The sequence below is a fragment of the Platalea leucorodia genome (genome assembly GCF_965183815.1).
Source record: "Platalea leucorodia genome assembly, chromosome: 1".
In the NCBI taxonomy this organism is placed as follows: Eukaryota; Metazoa; Chordata; class Aves; order Pelecaniformes; family Threskiornithidae; genus Platalea; species Platalea leucorodia.
Window position 1 is genome coordinate 26197165 of NC_138823.1, and position 22874 is coordinate 26220038.

Genomic DNA, 22874 nt, shown 5'->3' on the forward strand with positions numbered 1-22874 from the left:
ACTTCCCTATAATCTGAAAACATTGTGTGAAAAGAACGTCACTCCATATTCTACACAGTAAGTAATATTGCAGCCTGATCTGTAATTCCATTGCAACACAGGATGAGAATCTGGGAAGAGTTAGCATGTTGATTTTTGAAACTTTTAGATTTCTTTTGGATGAATGGAGTTACATATTTGAACAATCATACTGTTATGTTTGGACAGTTATATTATTACATGATCATCATAGGCTGTAATTAGACATAGTTGTCTCACTTTAAAGATGCCGTTTTCTTTGTTTCAGGAGGTTCTAGCCAGCAATTACTGCAATTGGATGGCATTTCCATAGCTGGTCTCTAGCAAACTCCTATGATGAGTCACAGCTTCAGCAAAACACGGCAAGTGTGGTGGTGTAGTGTCATGTAACAGCAAGTCAGTGTCTTCTGCTAATATTTTAATGACAAGCGTCTCAAGTAGACCAAGTTTTCAGAAAGTGTTTGTTATTCGCACACAATGATCTGGGTTGCAAAAACACCCTTGGAGGATAGAGCTAATAAAATAAGCAGCTAGTTAGTACAAACTTCTTCATTTAATTTTATTGTGTGGAAAGTGGAATAGTTTTCTCGCATGAGAAAGGCACTGCTGTTGCCTGGAAAGTTTCCACATGGCCCTGCAGCTTTCAGATTGCTCCAGTCAAAGGTGTCAATCAGACATTTGCTGCACTTTCACTGTTGTTGACTTGTACATCTATATGTATTTCACAGATTGGCTTTATTTGAAAAGCAATGTATAGCTGTAAAGTGTTAGTCATTAATCTGGCACCATTTAGCTGTGAAGTATTAATCATTAATCTGGCATCATTACGTGCTGGGTTTGCATTCTAATTTCCTTTGCTTGATCATAAAATAATGTATTGCAAACAAAATGCAAGCTCGCTCCTTGTTTCCTCTGTTCCAGAGATGCATTTCAGAAGCTGCCTGTTGTGCTCCTTTCCATCAGAGAAGCAAGCAAACCTGCCCAGCTCAGCGAGCCACTGCACTGCGTCCTGCTCGCCATGACCAACACAATTACACCAGAAGGAAGTTTAAAATAATTTTGTTAGCATTTGGAGCATGAGGTTCATCTTCAGCCAGACCTCAAGCCGTGCTTTCCACAGCATTCAGGATCACTGAAATACTCTTATATAAGCCTAACTGACACAATTAGAAGAATGACTCCTTACAGGTGTGTGTTGCTGTAGCAACCTGGGGGGAGGGCAGCCAAAGTGCCCTCCATGTTTAGCAAAATAATGTTAATCGTAATAGGTAGAAGCACTTTATCCTTTTTATAGGGCACTTACTCAGAAGCCAAGTGCCTTAGCATGTTGCAACAAGGATCACTGTAAGGGAGGTGAAATAATTTGAAGGTGAGCTAAAATTCTCTCAGTAATAACCAAATTACATGGAGACAGAAACATAGTCAAATGTTGCCCAAATCTCCCAGGATATAAGCAGAAGCATTAGCTGTTCTAGGCTTTGATTCTGCCGCCGTAGGAACACTGGGGGAAGAAAAACACCAAAGGCATCCATGGAAGCAGGAGGAGGCCTAAATTGCTGAGCTCGTCTCAGGTTTATCCTACCGAAGGGCCCAGTCGTCCAGTGATAGCACTGTGGGCAGGCTTTAAATCCACCTGCTGCCTCTTTTGTGTTAGAGGGACTCCAAGTCGCTCCGTGTTGTTGGCAGCAGATATGGATATGGATACGGATGCAAGTGTCGATGGGCTCTGGCAGCTGGTGAAATGGTAACAGGTCTCCTGCTTCCCCTGTGGCATGCCAGAGCGGGAACAGCTGCTTTGCAGAGTGGATTCAAATGGGTTCATTCCTGACTCCGTCCTGCCTGTCCCAGTAAACTTGCATATTTCATCCAAACAGCATGGTCTCTTTGAAGTGTCAAAGGGACCACGTCAATTACCTGAGACTCACGACTTAGAACTTGTTTTCGTGAAATCTTTTGATTTGAAGCCAATGATAAGTATTTTGACTGCTATGATTGTCACTTCAAAGTTATTAGTTTAACTAACACCATTTTAAACTTTGTCTTGATGTCTTTGCAACTTGGACAGTCACATTGTGTTGCTACGGAGTACAAGAAAAACCTGAAGTCAGTGCTGACTGGGATTGAATAATGGGATTTCCATTTCCAAGATGAAGAAGCAAGTGAATAGCATGAATAAACAAGCAAGTCTGAAAAAAACCAAACACTCATCTTTTGGATGATCATGGAAAATACAGATGAAAAGGAATCTCAAGAAGTCATCTATACCATCCCACTCTCTGCAGATGGATGAATTTTATCTGTCATTCCTGACTAAGTTTTATCTGATCTCTTTATAAAAAGATTTACAGTCCCCAGGCAATCTAGCTTAATGCATCACTAGCCTTATTTTTAGAAAGTTTTTCCTAATGTCTACCCAAAGTCTATTTCTGCTGCAACGGAATGTCTTATTAATCTGCAATATCTTTATTTTTGAAGACTGCTCTCGTATTTTTGTCAGGTTTCTCTTCACTAGAGCCAGCACCCCGTATTTCTCCAACCTTCCGATGTAAGTTGTGATTTTTGAGAGTTCTGTTCATACACATTGCTGTCCTCTGTAGCCTGATGAGTGTTTTATCTCTCCCAAGCATGGTGCCCAAAGCCAGGCTCACTGAGCTCCAGCTGAGATTTGCCAATACTGAGAAAAGTGGAAGAATGACTTCACGTGTTTTATAGCCTCTATTTATATTTGTACCTCTCAGTACGTAGTTTGCTTTTTTTGAAAGAGTATGCAACCTCCAGAATATTTCTGCAGGGCTGCTCCCTACTCATTTGCTCCTCAGTCTGTGTTTTTGCAGTGGATTATTGTTGACCAGACATAAAATCTTAGATTTCCTATTCTTAAATAGCATCTTACTTTTTTTTACTATCAATCCCAGGTATGTAGTTAATTAATGTGACATTGCTCTGTTGAATAGTAAACTTCTATTTCTTCCAACTTACTTTCAATTTTTTTTAAGCTTTATTGTGCTGTTTTGTCCCTGGGATCTATAAACCTTCAGCTTTGCTCTAATTATAGTTCCAGAGCCCAGGTACAGTATGTTCATGTTCAGCCTGCACGTGGCCCCTTCACTTATCCTGTTCCAGGTAGGGTGGCATGATTATAGCTGTTTGACCTGTTGCACCATTGGAAGCTCAGCTTGTCCTGATAATAGCGCAGTTATGTTTACTGTCCTTGCAGCTCTGGCAATTACATCTCATTACACCACCTTAATTATTCAAGCACTGACATTCGAGTGATAATATGTCTAAAATTCAGGCCCAGAGAAAAAGAGTTCTTTCAACTTCAGCGCCTTTTATTTAGCTCTTCTCTTGAATTGCCTGTTTTCTCACAACACATTCCTCAGTCTGTCACAACCAGTCACAATGTTTTTCCAAAAACCCTGGAAGACGCTCTAAGGCCCTGCTTCTGCCAGGAACATTGTTATAAAAAAAATTTCTAATACTTGAGCACTTTCACCACAGCAGGATGAAAGATGTATCTTTAAAATACCTCGGGTAGCATGTTTTGAAGCACTGGCACAGGTGAGGCAAATGGCGCTTAGCACATCAGCTGTTGGGGTTGAGCCTCGGGGGATACCAGGTGCTTGGAGACGGAGGGCATGACTGTCAAGTTGTCACATTCTGTCACACTGTCACTCATAGCCAAGAAGTGCTGTTTTGGTGTAGATCTCTAAGAATTGAAGCATACTAACTTACTTTCTCTAGGTTTTGGACCTGACACCAGCTGAACCATCAGCTGGAAGAATACCCCAGGGGCAGCTCTCCTTCATCTTATCCAAGAACCTTTCCAACAACTTACAGCTATCTGAAAAGTTCTTAGACAGCCCATAGTAAAAAGGGTTAAGTGCAAACAACTCTCTTGCATCATCCCGGTGGAGTGCCTGACTAGCCGACCACATCCTACTTATGAGGAACTTAGGCAGAGTTACGTAGTCTGCCCAAAGCCATGCAACAGGTTAACAACTAAATCTGGAACTACGGGTCTCTTGCTGCGATGGCTGGACAAGATCATCTTGCTGGCAGGTTTTACTGAAATCATTGCTGTCATCTGGGGAGTTACATTGTTATGCTGGGAAGCTATACGTGGCTGTGAACACTAACTTTTCCAGACTGGAAGTGTATCTATCTGCCAGGATCTGTCTCTTGCCTGGAGGCTTCATTAGCACAAATCTTGCAGAGACTGGGACCTCATTAATTTGTTATTGCGCAGAGCCAGTTTTAAAATGCTATCTGAAAAGAGCTCTTCAGATGACTGTAATACCAGATTCTGAGTTGCAGCCATTCAGTATGCAACGATGGCTCTTGCACCTGGCTTCTATGAAATGCTTAGCCCGACAGACAAGACCTCCCACGCTATTTATTCATTCAGCAGAACTCAGCTGGCACAGAGTGCTGGCGCTCATCGCGTCTGACCTAAGCAAGAAAGGGAACCTGTCAGTAAGTGTTTGGGATCCCAAGTCAATTCCTCCGTGTGTAAACTACATATACGTACATATATACTGTAATACAGTGTATAAAGAATTTATGAGATACACAAAGACACGCGTATATATTTGTATATATGCCATGCTACAATTAGGTTTGAGCATGCGAGCTAAGGATGTTGTGAAGTATTGATTGGCTTTAATACCAATGCAATGCCTGAGACCTGGGAGCAGGAAAGGTCACATCTTTTTTATCCACCGTGGTCACCTCAGGCTCCAGTGCAATAGACATTATTTGACCTTCTCTCAGAAGTACTTGGCCTTCTGTTATTTATCTGTTGGGGCCAGTCTGAGCTATGTTGAGAAATGTTGGGCTCAGTATTTGCAAGAAACATCCGTGGCTGAAAAGAATAACAACGCAGAATCATGGTGTGTGGCTTTGTACCCTGCAAAGGCTAAGAGATCTTTCAAAAATAATGCTAATTTGCAATCGGACGGAGTCTTACAGTTGAAATGCAAGCACATCCAAGTATATGATGTGATTCATATTACTTGGTACTAAACTGATGTTGCTAATTCTTTTGTAACTCGTCACAACATAACAAAGATAGTGCTCACTATTTTAGGAAGCATATGAATCAGTGGGAGAGCCGAAAGGAAACAAATGGATCACTGGTGAGACTAAAAATGCCTCAGAGATGTGAACAGTGTGTGTCTGCTGACTCTGCGGTTGTGCAGAAAAATTCAAGGAAGGGTTTTAAGCATGGCTAGCCACACAACAAAACACGCTTTGAGCTGGCGATTTAAGGAGGAAGCTCTCTTGTACACTGTCATTCCCACATGATTTAAAGCACAGATATGCTACAGACAGAGAAGCCCTACTTATCCTCTCACTGAACATTAAGTTACAATCATTACGAACATAAATCCATAAATTATGACACCAGGGTAAATTCCTCCTAAACTCAACCTGTAGTAGATGCTTAAGAACAAATTTTTACCGACATGAAACTGCAGCAGCTTTCCCTTGCGTGGATCAGGCACACTTGCCTATATGCTGACTGTGGGATGCCCGTCATCCTAAGACCACCATTGAAATAAAGAACAAAAAAAGAGAAGTGTTAATAACCATGGTAATAACACATCAAACATCTGAAGCGTGTAGGAATTTCATAAATGTAACAAATGCATGTTCAATGTCAAAGTCAAAAATTCACCGGTCATTGCTCCATTGGATGACAAGAGTGCTTTACTCGACTGTCTTAGGCGGGAGACGTGCTTCTGGAAAGCCTCTCTAATCACAGGGCCAAGAGGAAGACAGTAAGGCAGCGTGATTCCTGGTTGTACCCAGAAGTACAATAGGGTCTTTTATTACCGAGTGCGTGAAGGAGAGGACAGGTTCAGGCAAGAGCAGTGAAGCCGTGCTGAACTTTTTCTAGTACAAGAGACAAACATGAAAGGGGACAGACAATCCCCATGGAAAATGTCTGATGAATGCCTCTGGGCTCAGGAGAAAAATCATTCACGTAATGACACAAGAAGAGGCATCTGCCTCTGGCTCTCTGCTGGCTGGCACGGCTGTGCAGCATGAGCTGCCGAGACGCCCAACGCACTCCAGCCCGAGCTAACGACCCAAATGCCATCACTGAAGGTGCTCTAGAAAAAAACGGAGTTATGCAGACCATGGAAATCTATACTGACTTCTGAGAGGATTTTATTTTGACAGAGCAGAGGAAAAAAGCTCAAAATATGGCTAAAGCTTACCGTTATTTTTTTAATCTATGACGTACGATGGCTTCCTGCCAATGGCAATTTGAAGACGGAGTTGTACCTGGTTTTGCTCTCGAACTGTATGAAAAGCAGGAATTGCATTTTGACAGTTTCTAAGGAAAAAAGAGGTTTTTTTCTAACAAGGACTCTTTGCTGAAAAGGACAACAGGTTTAACGTTTTAAGATAATAGTTCTTCCACAGAAAACTGAATCCCTCAACTTTTTCAGTCTGGTTTGGAGGATCATGTCCTTGGATCTCGCTCAGCCAAATCATGAGGCTCCTAGTCATGTCAAAATTGGATTCCTGAATTTGCTGAGTTCATGCTCTAGAAATACAGAAACAGGTCTCTTAACACCTGTTTTGCATAAAAGTCTGGAAAGGCCTGCTCTTACTCAAAATTTTAACTTGATGTTTGGGAAAACAGCATTAGAAACTTGTGACTTACAGCAGGAACAGTCAATCTGGTAACTTTAAGCCAATGTTGCAGAAACCTTTGCACTAGCTAAAGTCAGAGGAAGAAGAGCAGAAAAGGAAGTGCCCATTTTCATTGAGAGTGATGTTTAAATCTAGAAGCCCACTTCAAAAAAGGGACTGACATTTGTGCAAGGACACAAATGTCAGACTGTGCTTTTTTAAGCTTGGATCTGTTCAGACCGCTCATGCTTTAAACAACAGGTTTGAAGTGTTTGTACCTAAATTTGGACAGAAAAGCTTGGACTCTTTTGAACAGCAGCTAGTATCTTCTCCATAGGAAAAAACCAAAAAAGTATTTCATTGTGGTTAACCATAAACGAGATATTTTTTGAATTATAAACCCCCACTATTTCTGCATATTGTATTCAGCAGGACAGACCAAGAGCTATCTGACAGCGGTGATCTTGCAGAATCACACAGAATCTCTTCCCGTACAGCACAGGACTTCCTGCCACGGCCAGACGGAAGCTATCTTCCATGGGGCAAAAGGCATTAGACTTGGTCTTAATCACCATTAGGTTCAGAGCATCAGTTTTTAACTGAACGTTAAACTGAAACTTTGGTCTTGGTAGCTGTGCTGCACTGACCTTAAACCAATGACACACATTTCAACAAAGGTGAATGGTGTGGAGGTTCCTGTAGAGATAGGCCAGGTTCATGCTGCATGGGAACGATGGATTTGTTCGTACAAATCACTCAGAGTGATATCAAGTGGTTTGTTACACATTTTTTGGAAAGGATTTTTTATTTATCTTTGTCTGGAGAATATACCTTCTCCAAAGTTTAGAGGGAGTTTATTTTTTTAGTCTGCGCAAGCTCTATTTGGCGTCTTTCTCCCTCCTGCTACTCAGTGTTTCTCATACAGAGGTAGATCTGCGTTCTCACCTACCATTGAAACAGGCACGTCTGTGGGGTAGGGCCTCTCCAAGCGGCACGACACATGGCAGTGCTTTGTTATAAGCTCAATGCGCTCATTGTAACTCGCAGGTCGTGTGGTAGGAAGGTCAGTGTTTCTGTACTCCGTGGCTAGACGTATATTGTGCCTGCTAAATGCTGCTGTAGTATTTCATCGTAGTGGGAACCCGGACAATAGGTCATGCCTTGCCTTAATGCGTAGGATCTTGAAAAATCAATACAAGTTCAAATAACAGGGGACCGCTGCCCAATCGTTTGCTATTGCTATGACACACAGAGCACTCTGGACGCACGGGGAAATTTTTGCAGGCACAGCAATGGCCGTGCCATTAAGCTGACACCAAGCACACAGAAAGTACAACGGACTCTCTGCTACCTCCTACCAATAATTCAGAGTCACGCAAGGGCTCGTATTGGAAACAAGAACGGTTCCCTTGCTCCAGAGATTCCTCCAGACTTTTTTTTCTGTAATACAAATACAAAAGTCAAATTCCTCAAGGGAAGGCCAGTCCCTGAGTCAGCTTTTGTGTCCAGCAAGCCCCAGACCAAAGTGACTGTATTTCTTTTGCTGTCTGAGAGCCTGATCTAACAACCATTAGAATCAATAGAAAGGCTAATTGATATGAAAGACTTTGGATAAAGCATATGAGGCCACAACCTGCACCACTGCAATCACCAGAAAATTTGTCATTGACCTCAGTGAGTGCAGGATGAAATACCCAGGCTCTTGGTCGGCAGGTATTCAAGTACACACACGTAATTTATTTCATTTGTAACCATTCATATGCCTAAGTACTTGTCAGATCTGGAACAAAAGCACGCTGGTTGCCTGGTTGAGAAGAGGGGTAGCTTTCAGATCTGCCCCTCTCCTACCAACAGCGATGCAATTTGGAGGAAAGAATAAGCCAGTCATTGTTTCCACCATTTTGTGACGACAGGGAATTAAGAAATAAGGTAAGTGAAATGAAGAGGAAAGAAATTGAGAGCAACGCTACAGAAAGGGAAGAGCTTATATCCCTTTAATTATTTCTCAGGGGACTTTAAAAAATATAAACACTGGCCTTTTAACTTCATTATGAGTCTGTATCTCAAATACAAGCCTTCCTAGGGCTTGCCTACACTGGAAAAATACATTATGTTAATTGATTAACACGTAATGCTTAATATAACCGTCCATATCAACAAAGACTACTATGGTTAACATTTGTTGTTGTTGTTGACCCAAGGTAACCCAGCTGCCAAACATGACAGTTCTTGTCTACACTAAGTGCTTTGTAGCACCTTAATTAACGTGTTCTAACACAATGTAATTTTGCAATACAGATAAATTCTTTGGGGCATTTATTCCGTAAATTTAATTTTCTGTCTCGCCTATCTCGAATTCGCAGACATGCGCTGCTTCTGCCATCTCCTCTCCCCCCTCCAACCTCGGAGCCCCTGTCGTTGGAAATGGAAGAGGCTTGCTGGGCTTGTTCCCGGCTCGCTTCAACTTACAAACCTAAAGTTCAATCAAACGTACAATCAGCTTACGCCCCTTGACAGTGCCGACGTTATAAAAATCAAGTTGATCTCATAATTCAGGAAGGGTTAGTTCAGCCTAGAAAAATATCATGAAATACCAGATGTTTGAAGGTTTTGCAAAAATATCGCAAACCGCACAGCTGGGCAGTTTGTCAGTCAAACTGCACAGCCTGTTCCCAGCTGCAGGAAGACACTTTTCGGTGTTTTTCCAAAATGTACTTTCTCTATTTTGTTTTACATAGAAAAGCTTTGTCCTTACAAGAAAAAAAAAAAAAAAAAGTACAAAAAAAGATATTATTAAGCATTGAGGTTAAAAGATCGTGAAGTTTATCTGGACTCCAGCAACTGCGGCACACTCACGTTGCACACCTTGTACTTTAATAGAAAATGTTATTGTCGCTTGGTACCAACCAAGTTACCGGGCGCTACTGAAACCGTGACAAATCGTGAATTGTTCAGGTGCGCTGCACCTACAACAGTTCGGCCCCGCACCGCCCGCTGATTTCGGCACCTTCCGAAGGACGCAGGTACCTGCCCGGCCGGCGCTGGCTGCGGACTGGGGCGGCTCCCACCCCCGGCCGGTCCGGGGCCGCGTCAGGCGGCCGGAGGGGGTCGGTCAGTCAGTCAGTCAGGCGGCCGGAGGGGGTCGGTCAGTCAGTCAGTCAGGCGGCCGGAGGGGGTCAGGCGGCCGGAGGGGGTGCGTCGGTCGGTCGGTCAGACAAACAGTCAGTCAGTCAGTCAGTCAGTCAGTCGGCCGGAGGTGCGCGGCCCGCCTACAGGCGCCCGCCGTCCCTGCCCGCCCGTCACGTGCGTTAGCGACAGCCGGCGGCGGCGCCCATTGGCGGAGGGGCGGGGAGGGGCGGGGCCGGGCGGCCGGGCCGTCAGCTGCGCGCGGCGGCCGTAACAACAAAGGGGCTCCGCGGGGCGCGGAGTCGGGGCGGCCGCGGGGTCGGGAGCGGCGCCGTCCGGTCCGGTTTGGTCCGGGTGAGTTCGGTTCGGTCCGCGGGGCCGGGGCCGAGCAGGCTGCCCGCGTCCCGGCTGGCGCACGGCGGGGGATGCAGCGGTGGTCCGAGTGCCCGGGCGAGGCGGTGGAGGGCAGCAGCGGAGCTCCGGTCTCCCCGTGCGTCCGTCCCGTCTTCTCTTTCTCTCCCCCTCCCCGAGAACAGGGAGGCCGGCGGGGCTTCGCCGCGTTCCCGGCTGTGGAGCAGCCGGTAGTCGTGTCCTCCCCCCGCCCAGCGGCGGGGCCGGGCTCGGGAGCGCGGCCGGGAGGGTGCGCAGCTGCCGCGGGCCGTGCCGCTCCGCTCCGCTCCGCCGAGCGCGGCGGGCGGGAGCCTCCTGGCGGTGCCGGCGGGGCGGGGGCGCGGCGGGAGCCGCAGGGTCGGGGGTGCCTCTTCTTCCCGTCTGTTTTTTTTGCTTAGCATGTGCCCCATCTCCTCTGCTAGGAGAGAAAGAAGAAAAAACATTATTTTTTTTATGCAACAATACAATATTGTTGGCGTGCATCGGGTGTGTTATCTGTGACAGCCTTTTACCACTGGTGTAGCTGGGCCAGTTGTTCCCAGTGTTGTCTTTTCTTGCAGCTGACAGTTCCTGTCTGGGAACCAGAGCACCTCTCTTTCAGCCCTGTCTCATTCGCCTCCCCTAAGGATGGCCCTTGGTAACAACGTCGCTCGGTGGTCCCCATCCAACTTGCACAATAGCACGCAAGTGTGGCATTTCTAAAGGCACTTGTCCAACGGCATGTCAAAACATCAACCAGTTTCTAAATGGTTCAGATGTTTTTTTGGATCCTCCTTGGGGTGGAGGAAGGGGAAAATGGGAGAACCTGCTTTGGATCTACAGGAAGGCATTTGTGGGTCAAAAGCTGTAGTTTGTTTAGCTTACGTTCTCAGGAACAGCGATCTCCCTTTTCCTCGTTAGAGGTTATTTATTTGATGTGTCTGTGATGCCTGTGGAGCCTTAACAGAGGAGTGTGAGCTCTCCCCTTGCTCCACGCTGCCTGCAGAACGACAAGGCGGCCCTTGCCGGGCGGTACTTCCAGCCTCGATCTCGGAAGGAGGCACCCCACGCGTGTGGCAGTGGGAGCATGGGGAAAGCCAGCACTGATCAGCAGTTGTGCTATGGCGTGCCAGTTAGCCTCGAGAAAACCCGATCCCTCTTGTCTCTAGGCCTTGCGCAGGAGAGGGTTAGGGATGGATGTGGAACGTAACTGGAAAGCTACGGACTTCAAGCTTTCGCTTAAAGTCCATTTCCTTATCCATAGCAAGCTCCGTCTATAATTGAAGCACTCAAACCTTCTCAAGAAGATGCTTAGGAACACTGTGGGCATTTGGTGTTTCCTTAGGTTACCCATCCAGGGCTTAGCGACCTTAATGGTTAAAAGCGTTTCCTGCTAGTAACTGCTGAAAATTGAACTTGACTGCAGTTAGAAGCCACTTCTGCTTGCTGTGAATGTAGAAGAAGGGAATAAATGCTTACCTCTTTCTTCACATATTTGACTACTGTTGTCATTTTTTCCTTCCCTCTGTTAAGCCTTTCAATTTCTTAAATTTTATCATTTTTCTTTAGACTTCTGATCTCTTAAAGAGAGCCCAGATGTTTGATTTTTTTCAAGTGTGGTCCTGAAAACCAGCCTTTTATCGCTACTGCAGCTGAGCCATTTGTTCCTAGTCTTGTCTTTTCCTGCAGCTGATAGTTCCTGTCGAAGAACTAGAGTGCATAGCTTCTTGAGTTAGGCTGTACCTTTTCATATTGCTTCTGAAGGCTACTCTAAATTCTAACCCTATCTTTTTGTGCTGTTTGAATAAAGAGGTAGCTGCATAAATGTCTATAGGAGCAGCACTGTATGGAGCAGGTGCTTGTCCTTGCATTGAACGAGTAGGTGATGGGGGTCTGGTGTCCTGGGGTGGGATGACATAGGAGGCCAAAATGACCCTTTAGCGTGGTTTGAGAGTTACAGGATGAAGCCAGGTATACTGGCCTTAAATAATATTCTTTATGGGTTGTATCTTCTTTTAATGGCTGGGTTTGTCTAGTGTAGTGTGTCTTACTCCCTTTCTCTTTCTGAACACAGATACTCATACCCTCTTACATGCATATCTTCTTCCCTATTTAATTATTAAACAGGTATTTAATTTGTAATAATTCTGACATGCTGTGGTAATTCAAATGTTACTATGGTGAAATTAACTTGTAGTTAAATCAGTGAATATTTTTCACATATAGCCTTTACTTATTTGGCTACTTTAATGGCTTCTATTTATTGGCTCATACATCAATATTCAAAGGCTGTAAGCATGCTGTGATCGGAGGTGGTTGAACATTCAGCTTCTCTGAAGTAACGGAATTTTTCATCTTAACTGCCAAATGCAGAATTCAGGCTTATGGTGACTCATTACGTGTAGATTTAGGGAAGCGTATTGAGAAATAAACGTTTTTAATTAAGTATATGAGTTACTTTTCCTTGTTACTTTGACTTACCATATATGACTAGTTGGGCACTCGCTGTGAAAAGGAGCCCACCGGTAATGATGTAGTGCACTTTGAACCTGAAGAGGGGATGTGCCTTCCTAGTGCGTTAACTTTTTGGCAGTGGCCCTGAACTGTGTGTGATGGGAGAGAGAAGATACGCTGCCTTGGGCACCCCTGGAAGCCCTTGCAGGAGCCTGGGAGAGGTGTGAGGCTGTGTCAACAGAGGAGATGCGATGTCTGGAGCAGAAAATGTGTGTTGGCTCTTTGCATCGCTCTCTGACCAGGAGGAAAATGGGCACGGAGGTGGGGGAGCACCTCAGTGAGTGTGGGCACAAGGCTTCTGTGCAGAAGTCCTTAGGGACAAATGTTCACTGGTGCCTCAGTCTGCACTAACAAGAGGGTTTTTAATTTGTTCCCTAGGCATGTTATCTGTTGCTTTGTCATTAAGACCCCTGTCATCATTTTTTGCAGGTTTCACATAAACTGTTTACCAGTCATGCCTCTGCATGTCCCGTACCTGAGCTGATAAAGCATCTATGCACTTTAATCTCAAGTCTATGCCACTCTTCTAGTACAGTGTGAGCTGTGCCTTGAACCTTGGATATAAAGACCTACCAGCCAAAGTCTTGTTCCTTCCTTAGTAATGTTCCAGAGGTTAAATAACATGCTCATGGGAGAGATTAATAGCTTGTCCAGCCAAGAGCCAGAGTTCAGTGAGAAAGAAGACGACGAGTGGATTCTGGTTGACTTTATAGGTAAGACATCTGTAAAACGTAAGCTCTGCTTAGAAACCAGTAGCTTGGGAGAAACTTTACCTAAGCAAAACCAGGGTGGATTAGAGTGTAGGGTGTCTTACAAACAAATGTACCAGAACATGTTATGTAAACTGATGAGCAAAGTGATGTCAGGTTTATAAGCCTGACACAGGCTTCAGCAGAACCACTTGTACAGATAAAATATGTTTGACTTATTACACAATTGTATTGCTTTACTGATAACAGTTGTTTTGTATGTCTAGTGTGGCTTGTCAGGGAACTCCCTTTTTCCCTCCCCTTGCTTTTTAAAAAAAATAAAAATTTGTATACGTGGTGATGGGTTTATTTCTGTTTCTTTTTTTTTTTTTTTATATCCTGTTTCTGGCTATGTGCAACCTTGTTGTTTTTGACCTTCTGCAATCACCAACGTCCATGGGTTCCTCTTCACTGGCTGATGGCCTGCAGCAGACACTTGCACTAATTGCTCCGTGGAGGAAGCAGATATCACTGAAGCATCGTCCGCAGATGGCTCGCCCGTCTTCTCTTGTTTACCGTCTCCCTTGGAACACTTGCCGGAGGGCAGCGAATCTTGCTTCATCCAGTTTGAGTCATGTCCCATGGAGGAGAGCTGGTTTATCACCCCTCCCCCATGTTTTACTGCAGGTGGATTAACCACTATCAAAGTGGAAACCAGCCCAATGGAGAACCTCCTAATAGAGCATCCCAGCATGTCTGTGTATGCTGTCCACAATACCTGTCACAGCCTTAACGAGACTGGATGTGGAGATGAGGAGTTTCACAGCCCGGGTAGTCCCAGGTACGTCTGACTTCTCTCGTCAAGGAGCTCTGTTGCTGAAAATATCTGGTTTCTGCTTGGTCACCTTAGACACTTAATACTGAATTTTCCATCTTATTTCAGAGCAAGTGAATAAAGCATGAATACTACACAAGGTGGGTAGGGTGGTCAGAGCTGCCTGCCTGCTTAGAAAAATGTTATACAAGATGACTGTGTCAGGAAACAGTTTGGTATGCTATTTTGACGCTGCAATGAATATTTATGGAGCCTAATTGTTCCCTTGCAGAATATGCTCCACTCCTGTTGAAACTGGTGGCAGTTAACCATACAGCTGATAACGTAGATTTGAAAGCACTTTACCCCCTCCATAGCTATGTGTATTTTTCATAACTGTTAGTCAGTACCCTTTTAGTCACCTCACGAGATGAAAAAATATTACTTTAACTATCCCGACAGGGAAGTCTGTTTTGGTATTTTTTTGTTCCTCAACCTAGTGATAGATTAGGACAGGATTAAATTTTTCCACAGGTGGCTTGTGGAACAAAACCAAACTGAATTATTCCACAAAACTTACTCCCCTCAAGGTAAAAAATTGCACTGCAAACTTCTACTTTTAGCAAGGTAAGAAGCAGTGCTGCTTGATTTTTGGGATCCTAAAGATCTGGCCATGTGGAATTTATTGCAGATGCATGTTTGCTGTGCACTGCTTTTTTAATATTAACTGTCCGGTACATAGAGCTATACAAGTATAGCATACATAAATGTATACAAATAGAGTATTTTTGCCATCATGGCTCTGCACTTGCTCATGTGTTCATTCATTTGGAAATGATTTGGAAATAATTGGGTATTTTGTGAAATCCTGGTTAATAACAAAGACTGACTTTTCCTTCCATCTGGTGCCTACAGTTAGAAACAACTGGGAAAAAAAATCATAGTATAGTAAGCTTTGTTACACAGGGGGAAAAAATGAGTGTAGTGGTAGAGTTGCTGTAGGTAGATGCCCGTTCACTTTTCTGACCACCTCCTTGCCATATTTAAAGTTCTTAGTTCAAAGAAATGGGTGACTTTGAGATGACATGCTGCTGTATAATATTGATGTATAGTGCTGATACCATGAATCTTGGAGAACAGGGCATTTGTATAAATATTTGGGGAGGGCAGTTTGTGATGTTAAGCATCAAGGGTCTAGCTTAACTTAAATCAGGGGGAAGCTATGAGCACACATCACCTTGAAAATGGGGGTCTGAAGGAATCTGCAAGAGAACTGTAGGCTGTGAAGCATACCCTAGTGAGAGACAGTAGATCAGTTTGTCTAAAATATCAGTTATATTGGGTAGTAACATGCAAAGTAAGATTCTGACTTTTCTCAGTGACTTGTGAACTAGGGATACTGGTATAAATTCTTCTAGAAAAGAATCTTGTGTTACATTATGCTGTACAGTTAAGCTGTTTTAATGTGTTGGGAAGCTAAAGGTGTGGTGATCCTCAGCTGGTGTGCGAGTAAGTTTCTTCATACTGAATTCTGTGCTGTTGCTTTGTCAGAGGATCTAGGCTTTTGCATAATGGTTATTTTGGGTGGCAGAACTGGTAGTAGACTTAAGTCTGAAGCTGAGGTAGATTACAGAAACCAGGAAAATCAATTACACTCATAATGCAGTAAGTTTCAAAAGCTGTTTTGAAGTCTCTAGTGGTTTAATGGTTGGCCATTTAATATTGTAGGGCCAAGAAAAGCTGCTTAAGGCACACTGGCACAGTAAGTACTACTGTTTTGGGACAGTGCTTTTTGTTTGATCAGGCTGCTAGCAACACTGCTTCCTGTAGAGCCTTGTCTGCCAAAAGAATACTGGTTTTAGGACTAACCTTTGTGCCAAACAATGTTACTTGATCAAGCCTAACTACATCTGCTTTAACAAGCCAAAATGCTAAGTGCAGAAAAATTACTTAAATATTAATTGGGGTGGGTTCTGAAGCCTTTAATGTTTCTTGTGAAGTCTCGCTTTATAGTGCAACTAGCAGGACACGTATGCTTTCTAGCAAAATAGATGCTGGGGGCGCAGCAGCGAATGTGTGTAGCAGTGGTCTGGCTTTAGACACAGCCCCTCTAAAATTACATTTTGACAATATTGATGGAGGCTCATCAGCCCTGTTCTCTCCGTGCCTGGGGCTCACTACTGCCAGGCTACCAAAGGCAACCACTAAGATACCAAAATACTACATTTTGGAAGAGTATGTGGTCTTCCAGCTAATTCAAACCACCTCTGCTGTCCCAGTTTCACTTTAAAATGGCAAGTAGAAGAGCGTTGGTTTGCAAACCAGTGCTGGAAGGGTATTTTATAAGAGGGGAAAAAGCTTAAATATCTTCAACCAGCAATTTTAAACCTTTTTTTTTTTTTTTTTTTTTTGTGGAGGAAATCTATTTGCTCCTTTTAAATTCAAAGCAAAAGGATGGTGTATAAACTCCTCCGTTTGTCAGGTTAATCATATTTTTTCGTAACAAACCACAACACTTTGTATGAGCAGTTGATGCCCTTTGCTAGTTAATGACGTGCAGAAAGGGCATGCTTAGGAAACACGGGTTCTAATAACACAAGGTGGTGTGGCCTCCTAGCTCCTTACGGCTTTCCCCAGAAAGGCGTCATTTGGAGTTCCACCTCCAGCACTGTTGAACGTGTTAAGGGATTGCCCCACATTTGCAGGCACCCTCATGTAAATTAAACTGGTGTAATCTGCATAGAAAGTGTTTACAAGGCACTGTGAATTGATGTGTGCAGTGTTATTTGCTGGTTTCTTGCTTTGTATTTCAAGAGCTAGGTTTAGGACAATGTCCAGTGAATGAACAGAGGAAAACCAGCATGTCGCACGTGGCTATTCTGGAGCCTGTAGGCTTCAGTCAGTCATATCCAGCTACCCAAGGAGCCAAAAGCAAGTGGATTTGGGTATTTAAAAGAAAAAAGTAGAAGGGAGGGAGTATTCCCTTGCTGACAGGGAGTATTTTGCTCCAGTGTGGAGTGAGGGAAGGCAGAAGAGCTCACTTCTGTGCCAGGCACCTGCAGCCCCCTCACCCAAAGCAAGGCTGCAAGGGTGTACCATGGGCACGGCAGACCAGACTTGTGTCTACAGAGACATTGTACAGTACATGCAAGTTAAGCTCTTCCAGAAGAGATGTTATTACGGAGTCATGCTGGTGCTGAAAAACAGACTTCCCAAGAGACCTCGTGCTCATGGCTGGGCAAGCTCTGGGTCTTGCAGACATCTTTCCTGGGCACCACGGAGTTGACAGCTAGTCATCGGGTCCTGGGTGGGGAGAGAGAAGGCTGGAAGCTCTGGTGCCACTGGTCTCACACCAGCTGTCGCACTCAGACTTGGGATTTGCTTTGCTTTTAAAACTGCCAGGCTATTTTTAGCTTTACTTTGGACGCTTCAGGAAACACCAGTGATTGTTCTGTCAAGTAGGGAAGTCCTTTTTCAATATGTCAGTCCCTGCTTGCATAGGCTGCTGGTTTGTTTTTCACTAGTGCATGATGGAGTAAGGGTTTGCCAAAACTGCTGACTCTCTGCTCATGAAATCTAGAGGGCTGGCTGAGGAGCAGTCCTTCTAAGTTACTTCCCGTGTGTGTCACAACTGGTCTATCTTTCCCATTCCTCTGCATGAACATGGTTTGGGTTTACTTGTGTGGCTGGCAATCCAAACACATTTTCCTTAGTGTGCTTCTGTTTTCAGGCTGAACCACTTATGTTCAAGATGATTTTAAACCAAACTTCGCCTAGCAGATAACTGCAAGTCTTCTAAAGCTGGAGCAGTGTGACACACATCGCCTTATATTTCTGATCTATATTGCATCTTGGGCTTAGGGAGGTGGGGTGGGGAAGGAAGGGCCCGATAGCATAATACACCAAAAGTTCAAAGGCTGTTGTGGTGCCTTCACACTAAAAGTGAGTCAGCAGCACTACGCATTACTCACCAGTGTGGTTTTCCTAAGATGGCTTGACCTCGCCTCAGCCCAGCTCTCTGTCCAGTAGATTAAGGGTGCCCTTTTGAATGCTGGGTGTTGATGTCCATATTATCCTGCCCTCTATAGTTTGCATGTCTTTCCAATGCACCTCAGTAATGACTGATATCTGCTTGTTACGTTTCTAGACTGGAGGCCCGAAATGAAACGGGACAGCGTGTTCACTGCTACATCACAGCTCTTGCTACTCGTTCAACTTTTCTGGAAAAAAACAAGAGCTTTCGTCCTACCCACTGGATAAAAGAACATAATGGAAGACACTATCTCAACAGAAACGGTCTCCGTCGCCAAAACCTCACCAGGGATTGCCACTCTCGGCAAATCAAGCACAACGGACTGTTTGTTCACCAGCCTTGCCAGCGTCAGTTCAATTACTGATGGCTCTCATGGTTTTAATCTATGGTCTAATTGTTTTTAGGTTGCTCTTGTTTTCATGCATAGGTAAGTGTGGTCAATCTGAAGCTGATCATCAATCCCTCAAACACAATCGTAACGAGTGTTGCATTCTTTTGAAATGACACATAAATCTCTGAACACCTTGCAGCAAGTCCTATATGTTGATGTTAAATTTCAATGTCTTGGAAGCCTATCAGTACGATAGTTTGTGTGCTGTTTTATAAACTATGATATATAGATGGGTTGTTAGTTGGTATTTTAAAGAAACTTAACTGAGATGGAAATCATTTACATTTTGCATTAATCAAAGTGGAGTTAGAAAATTTGAGGTTAGCCATACGCTTTAAGGACCAGTACTTGACAGCTTGTGTATCTGTCTGTATTCAGCATATATGATTACTTTCTAACAAGGAAATACTATAGCTGCCGGTGGATATTACATAGCTATGCTGAACTGTTACAAGAAGGACATCTAAACTAAATTGCCTAGTACCTACTTGTGTTAGTGGAGTCTGTGTAGGTGTGTTGGGTACTTAATATGGGTATCAGTAAAGGGTTAAACGTCCCCTGAATATTGTTGCAGTATGATATGGCACTGGTGTTACAGATGTAGTACCTCACAGCGGAGTGGAAGGAAAAATGTACCTATAGGTTAAGTGCAGATGCACAACCCAGAGAGCTGAACTGGGTTTTACTTGGTACAGTTCGAGTTCTTACTCCCTTTCTCTAACTCTTTCCCTTTCTGTCTTTGAAAGGTGTATTTCCCCTGCCCTATTTCATTTAGTCTCTAGTCTAGTTAAAGGAAAAAGATGGTCGATTGACCGTTCTTTTAATTCCATCAGAAGCTGACTGACTGCTCTTCAAAGAAGTCAGGCTGATAGGTAGCTATTTCTGAGCTGCTAATTACTGGTAGATAGTCTCATATTTACGGTTTGAGAGTAGCTCAAAAGTAGCTAGAAGGAAAGTTTTATCAGAAGTTCTCCTAATTTTATCTCTTTCTCTCTCTATGAAAATGAAGTCTGAGTTAATTGTGACTGGAAATGAAGGGCAGTGTGTGGCAGGGAGAAGAGCATGCTGAAAAACAGTCTTACAGAACTAAACACAGTGATAACAGGGTATATAAAAATTGAGATAGATCAGCAGTGGTTGTTCTCCTAGCCCATTGGGGGCAGAGACTGGATAGCAATTCTGTGGGCCAACAGGAAAGAAAAGCCATTCAAAACTAACAAGTAATTTTCTTAAGAACACCGTGTGAGATGTTTTGGAAGTTGGCAGGCACTTAAAAAAAAAAAAAAGCAAAGCTCACCTGTTAACAAAGAACGTGTGTTACACAGCAGCCGTATGGCATGCCAAACCCTGATAGATCAATCTGGGAAGTAGATTAAATGGCTATGGGGGTGAGGAAGCAGAAATCTGTACTGAAAGAAGGGGGGAAGTATAAGTAAGTTTATCCCCCTTTCTGTCAGTGCTTAATGTGACATACTGTTTTTTTCCTTGTATTTAGTGCCTAGGGCATTAAAGTGTTAACATTACATTCACCCACGTCTTCCAGTAGTCCTTATACAGAAGTTAGTATAAGGAGTCATGTGAGGAGTCTTTGGAATTAGGCAAGATCAATAATGTGAATTATTGCAGACCTATGAAGTATTTTAAATTCAGCCAAATGCTTCAATTTCACTGAAGCAAAAACCCGAGCAATTTGGATTAACCTTGATGTAGTGGTACTGTTGCACATTCTGCAGCTGGAATTGTTGTGGCACATACTTAGTGTACAGGAAACAAATTTATAACCTCTGTTTCACTGCAGATGTCCTGCTTCACTGGGATTAGTTAGGATTGTTGCAAAGGGGTGTTGACTTAGTTAAATGTTGTTGACATAGTTAAATGTATAAAAGCAAGAGGTGCTTTCCTGGATACACTAGGCTCCCCCCCCCCTTTTTTTTAAAAAAAAACAAAACCAAAAACCAACACTGAATTCACATGGACAGTGAAAGAAAACAAAATTGGTCACATCATGAGTTTCCAAAACAGATTTTGTTACTACTCTTTGCAGTAGTGTGTGCCCATGTCCATACAACAATTCTTTTGTGGTCCAAATACTCCGGTTTATCTGCAAACAGCTGTAGTTTCACCAATCTCTCATCTGTTCACAAATAGTCTTACTTGCCTCAGATTATCTACTTTTATCACTCCAACTTTTTGCCCGGCTTAAACTTCCTTCTCCTCACTGCCAACTTTCTAGCTCAGGAAAATTCTTTGCTTTCCTTTATTATTTTTCTTTATATAAGAGTAACTACTTTCCTTCAGCTTTAATTTTCTTAAAGTGAAATGAAGGAAGATGGAGTCTCCACCTCCCTGTGTTGGAAGGAGTAAGTAATCCTTTAACTCTTAGCAGGGAGATGGAGTTGAGAGTATAAGGCTCCCAGGCATTACAATGAGAGCCTTGGTCCGTTCTTCTCAGTAGGCAAGTAAATGCAACTTTAGACTGCTCCTAGAATTGGGAGATACTGATCTTTTTATACTACATTACTAGATGACTTTCTGGTGATGAAAACCTATATCTTTCAGGATATAAACTGTTTTGTTGCACAAAGCTGTGCTTCTCAATTTGTAATATTGGAAACCATATTATTATGTGAGATAGTACTGCATCAATGGCTTTTTGTTAATTTGTTTTACGTATTTATGTTGGTCTAGCCCTGTTTTGTGCCTGGAGCTATTGGGCAATTAGATTTGTTTTGGTTTTCTGTTTTAATAGTGAGCTGTGTGGCTTTTTATATGGTTTTTGAATTGTATTAAAGTGTGTTTTTTCTTGTAAAAGTGGAGGCCTTGCACTGTCTCATACTGATTGATATTCATGAATCTTGCTGAAACTGTATTTTCATATGTATTGGTCAATAGACAGATTTGCATTTTAAACTGTGCCTTCTACACAGCAAACTTGAAGATTCAAAAGGGACATTTCAGTTAGGATTAATACTGTACATCAGTCTATGCATATATGGCAGCTTCTCTCCAGAGCCACTTCTCTATTTGTAGCAGTCCTTTTGATATGGAAGAACGTCTGGCTCTTATTTTTAATAGTTTAACACAAGCTGAAAACCGACAAAATACAGCACTTTGCCAAAAAGTAGCATTGCTTAACCAGTGTGTATTTACTAAAGCGATCTTCTGTATTTTGTTTTCATAGTGCGTTCTGCGCACCATGGGGAGACATGATCTTAACTCTCAATAAAAAAATGGCCTATTAAAAAATGTCAGTCTGTTCTTTTATGTTACAGGTCAGTCAAAATCCAAATGCCTGAGCAACCCATTCAGGTGTGGTAGGTACAAGTACGGGGTATCTCAGAATGCTTGCTCTAGTACAGAAGTTCTTCTGGGAATCAGTTTGCATCGCTGATCAAGTGACAACGCGTGGTCTAGGGAGTGTTACACATCTCTGCCAACTGCCGCGTTTCCTGATCAGCACGCAGAAGTGCCGTGGGGGAACAAGACAGAGAGAAAAACACATTACCACTTAAAGCACGCCTGGGTTGGGGGGCAAGTTTTTCCTTATCTTAGGCTGAACGTCTCTTGTTTCAACTCATATCCATTGCCTTTCATCCTCCCGCCATGCACCACCATGAAGAATCTGTATAGAAGGCTGCTGTTAGCATTTAGGAGGTGGAAGCAGGGACAGGTAACCTGTGAGGGCCATAGAGACCCTGTGCAAATGTTCAGGGATGGAGTTAGGGAAGCCAAAGCCAAGCCATCTGTAGCTGAACCTGGCAAGGGATGTGAAGGACAACAGGCCTTCCACAGGTGTATCGGCTGCAAAAGGAAGATTAGAGAAAACGTGGGCCTGCTGCTAAACTGAGCAGGAGTCCTCATGACAAAGGACATTGAGAAGGCTGAGGTAGTCCGTGTCGTCTTTAACTTGGTCTCTACTGATAAGATACTTTGGTAATTGCAGGCCCCTGAGGCAGGGGAAAGGCTAGAACAAGGAAGATCAACCCTTGATTGCGAAGGATCGAATTAAGAAATGCTTAAAGAGATGGGCCATACACAGATCTATGGGACACATCCATGACTGGAGAAGGAGCTGGCTGATGTCATTGTCTAATTATCTAATTATCTTGAAGGATGTAGCAATGGGTTCCTGAGGGCTGGAAGAAAGCAAATATCCTTCCTATCTTCTTCAAGAAGGACAAGAAGAATAGGGGGAACTACAAGACAGTCTCACCTTGATCTCTGGGGAGCAAATAATCCCAGAAGCCATTTCCAAACATGAACAAGAGGGTG

The 22874-nt window shown here is 43.5% G+C and overlaps 1 protein-coding gene across 3 annotated transcripts; it reads left to right on the plus strand.

Annotated features, from left to right (window-relative positions):
- The first annotated feature begins 10042 nt into the window (after positions 1-10042).
- Positions 10043-20557, plus strand: TP53INP1 (tumor protein p53 inducible nuclear protein 1). 3 transcript variants are annotated; one of them, XM_082309008.1, is made up of 5 exons: positions 10043-10146; positions 13105-13388; positions 13854-14205; positions 15907-15940; positions 18326-18438. In XM_082309008.1, exons 2-5 carry the CDS (start codon positions 13277-13279, stop codon positions 18341-18343), a joined length of 516 nt encoding a protein of 171 aa, XP_082165134.1. In that variant the 5' UTR covers positions 10043-10146; positions 13105-13276; the 3' UTR covers positions 18344-18438. The 3 variants fall into 3 exon arrangements, with proteins under 3 accessions (XP_082165134.1, XP_082165132.1, XP_082165133.1); XM_082309006.1 differs by lacking the exon at positions 15907-15940 and having other exon boundaries at positions 18326-20557; XM_082309007.1 differs by lacking the exon at positions 15907-15940 and having other exon boundaries at positions 13857-14205; positions 18326-20557.
- The last annotated feature ends 2317 nt before the right edge of the window (positions 20558-22874 follow it).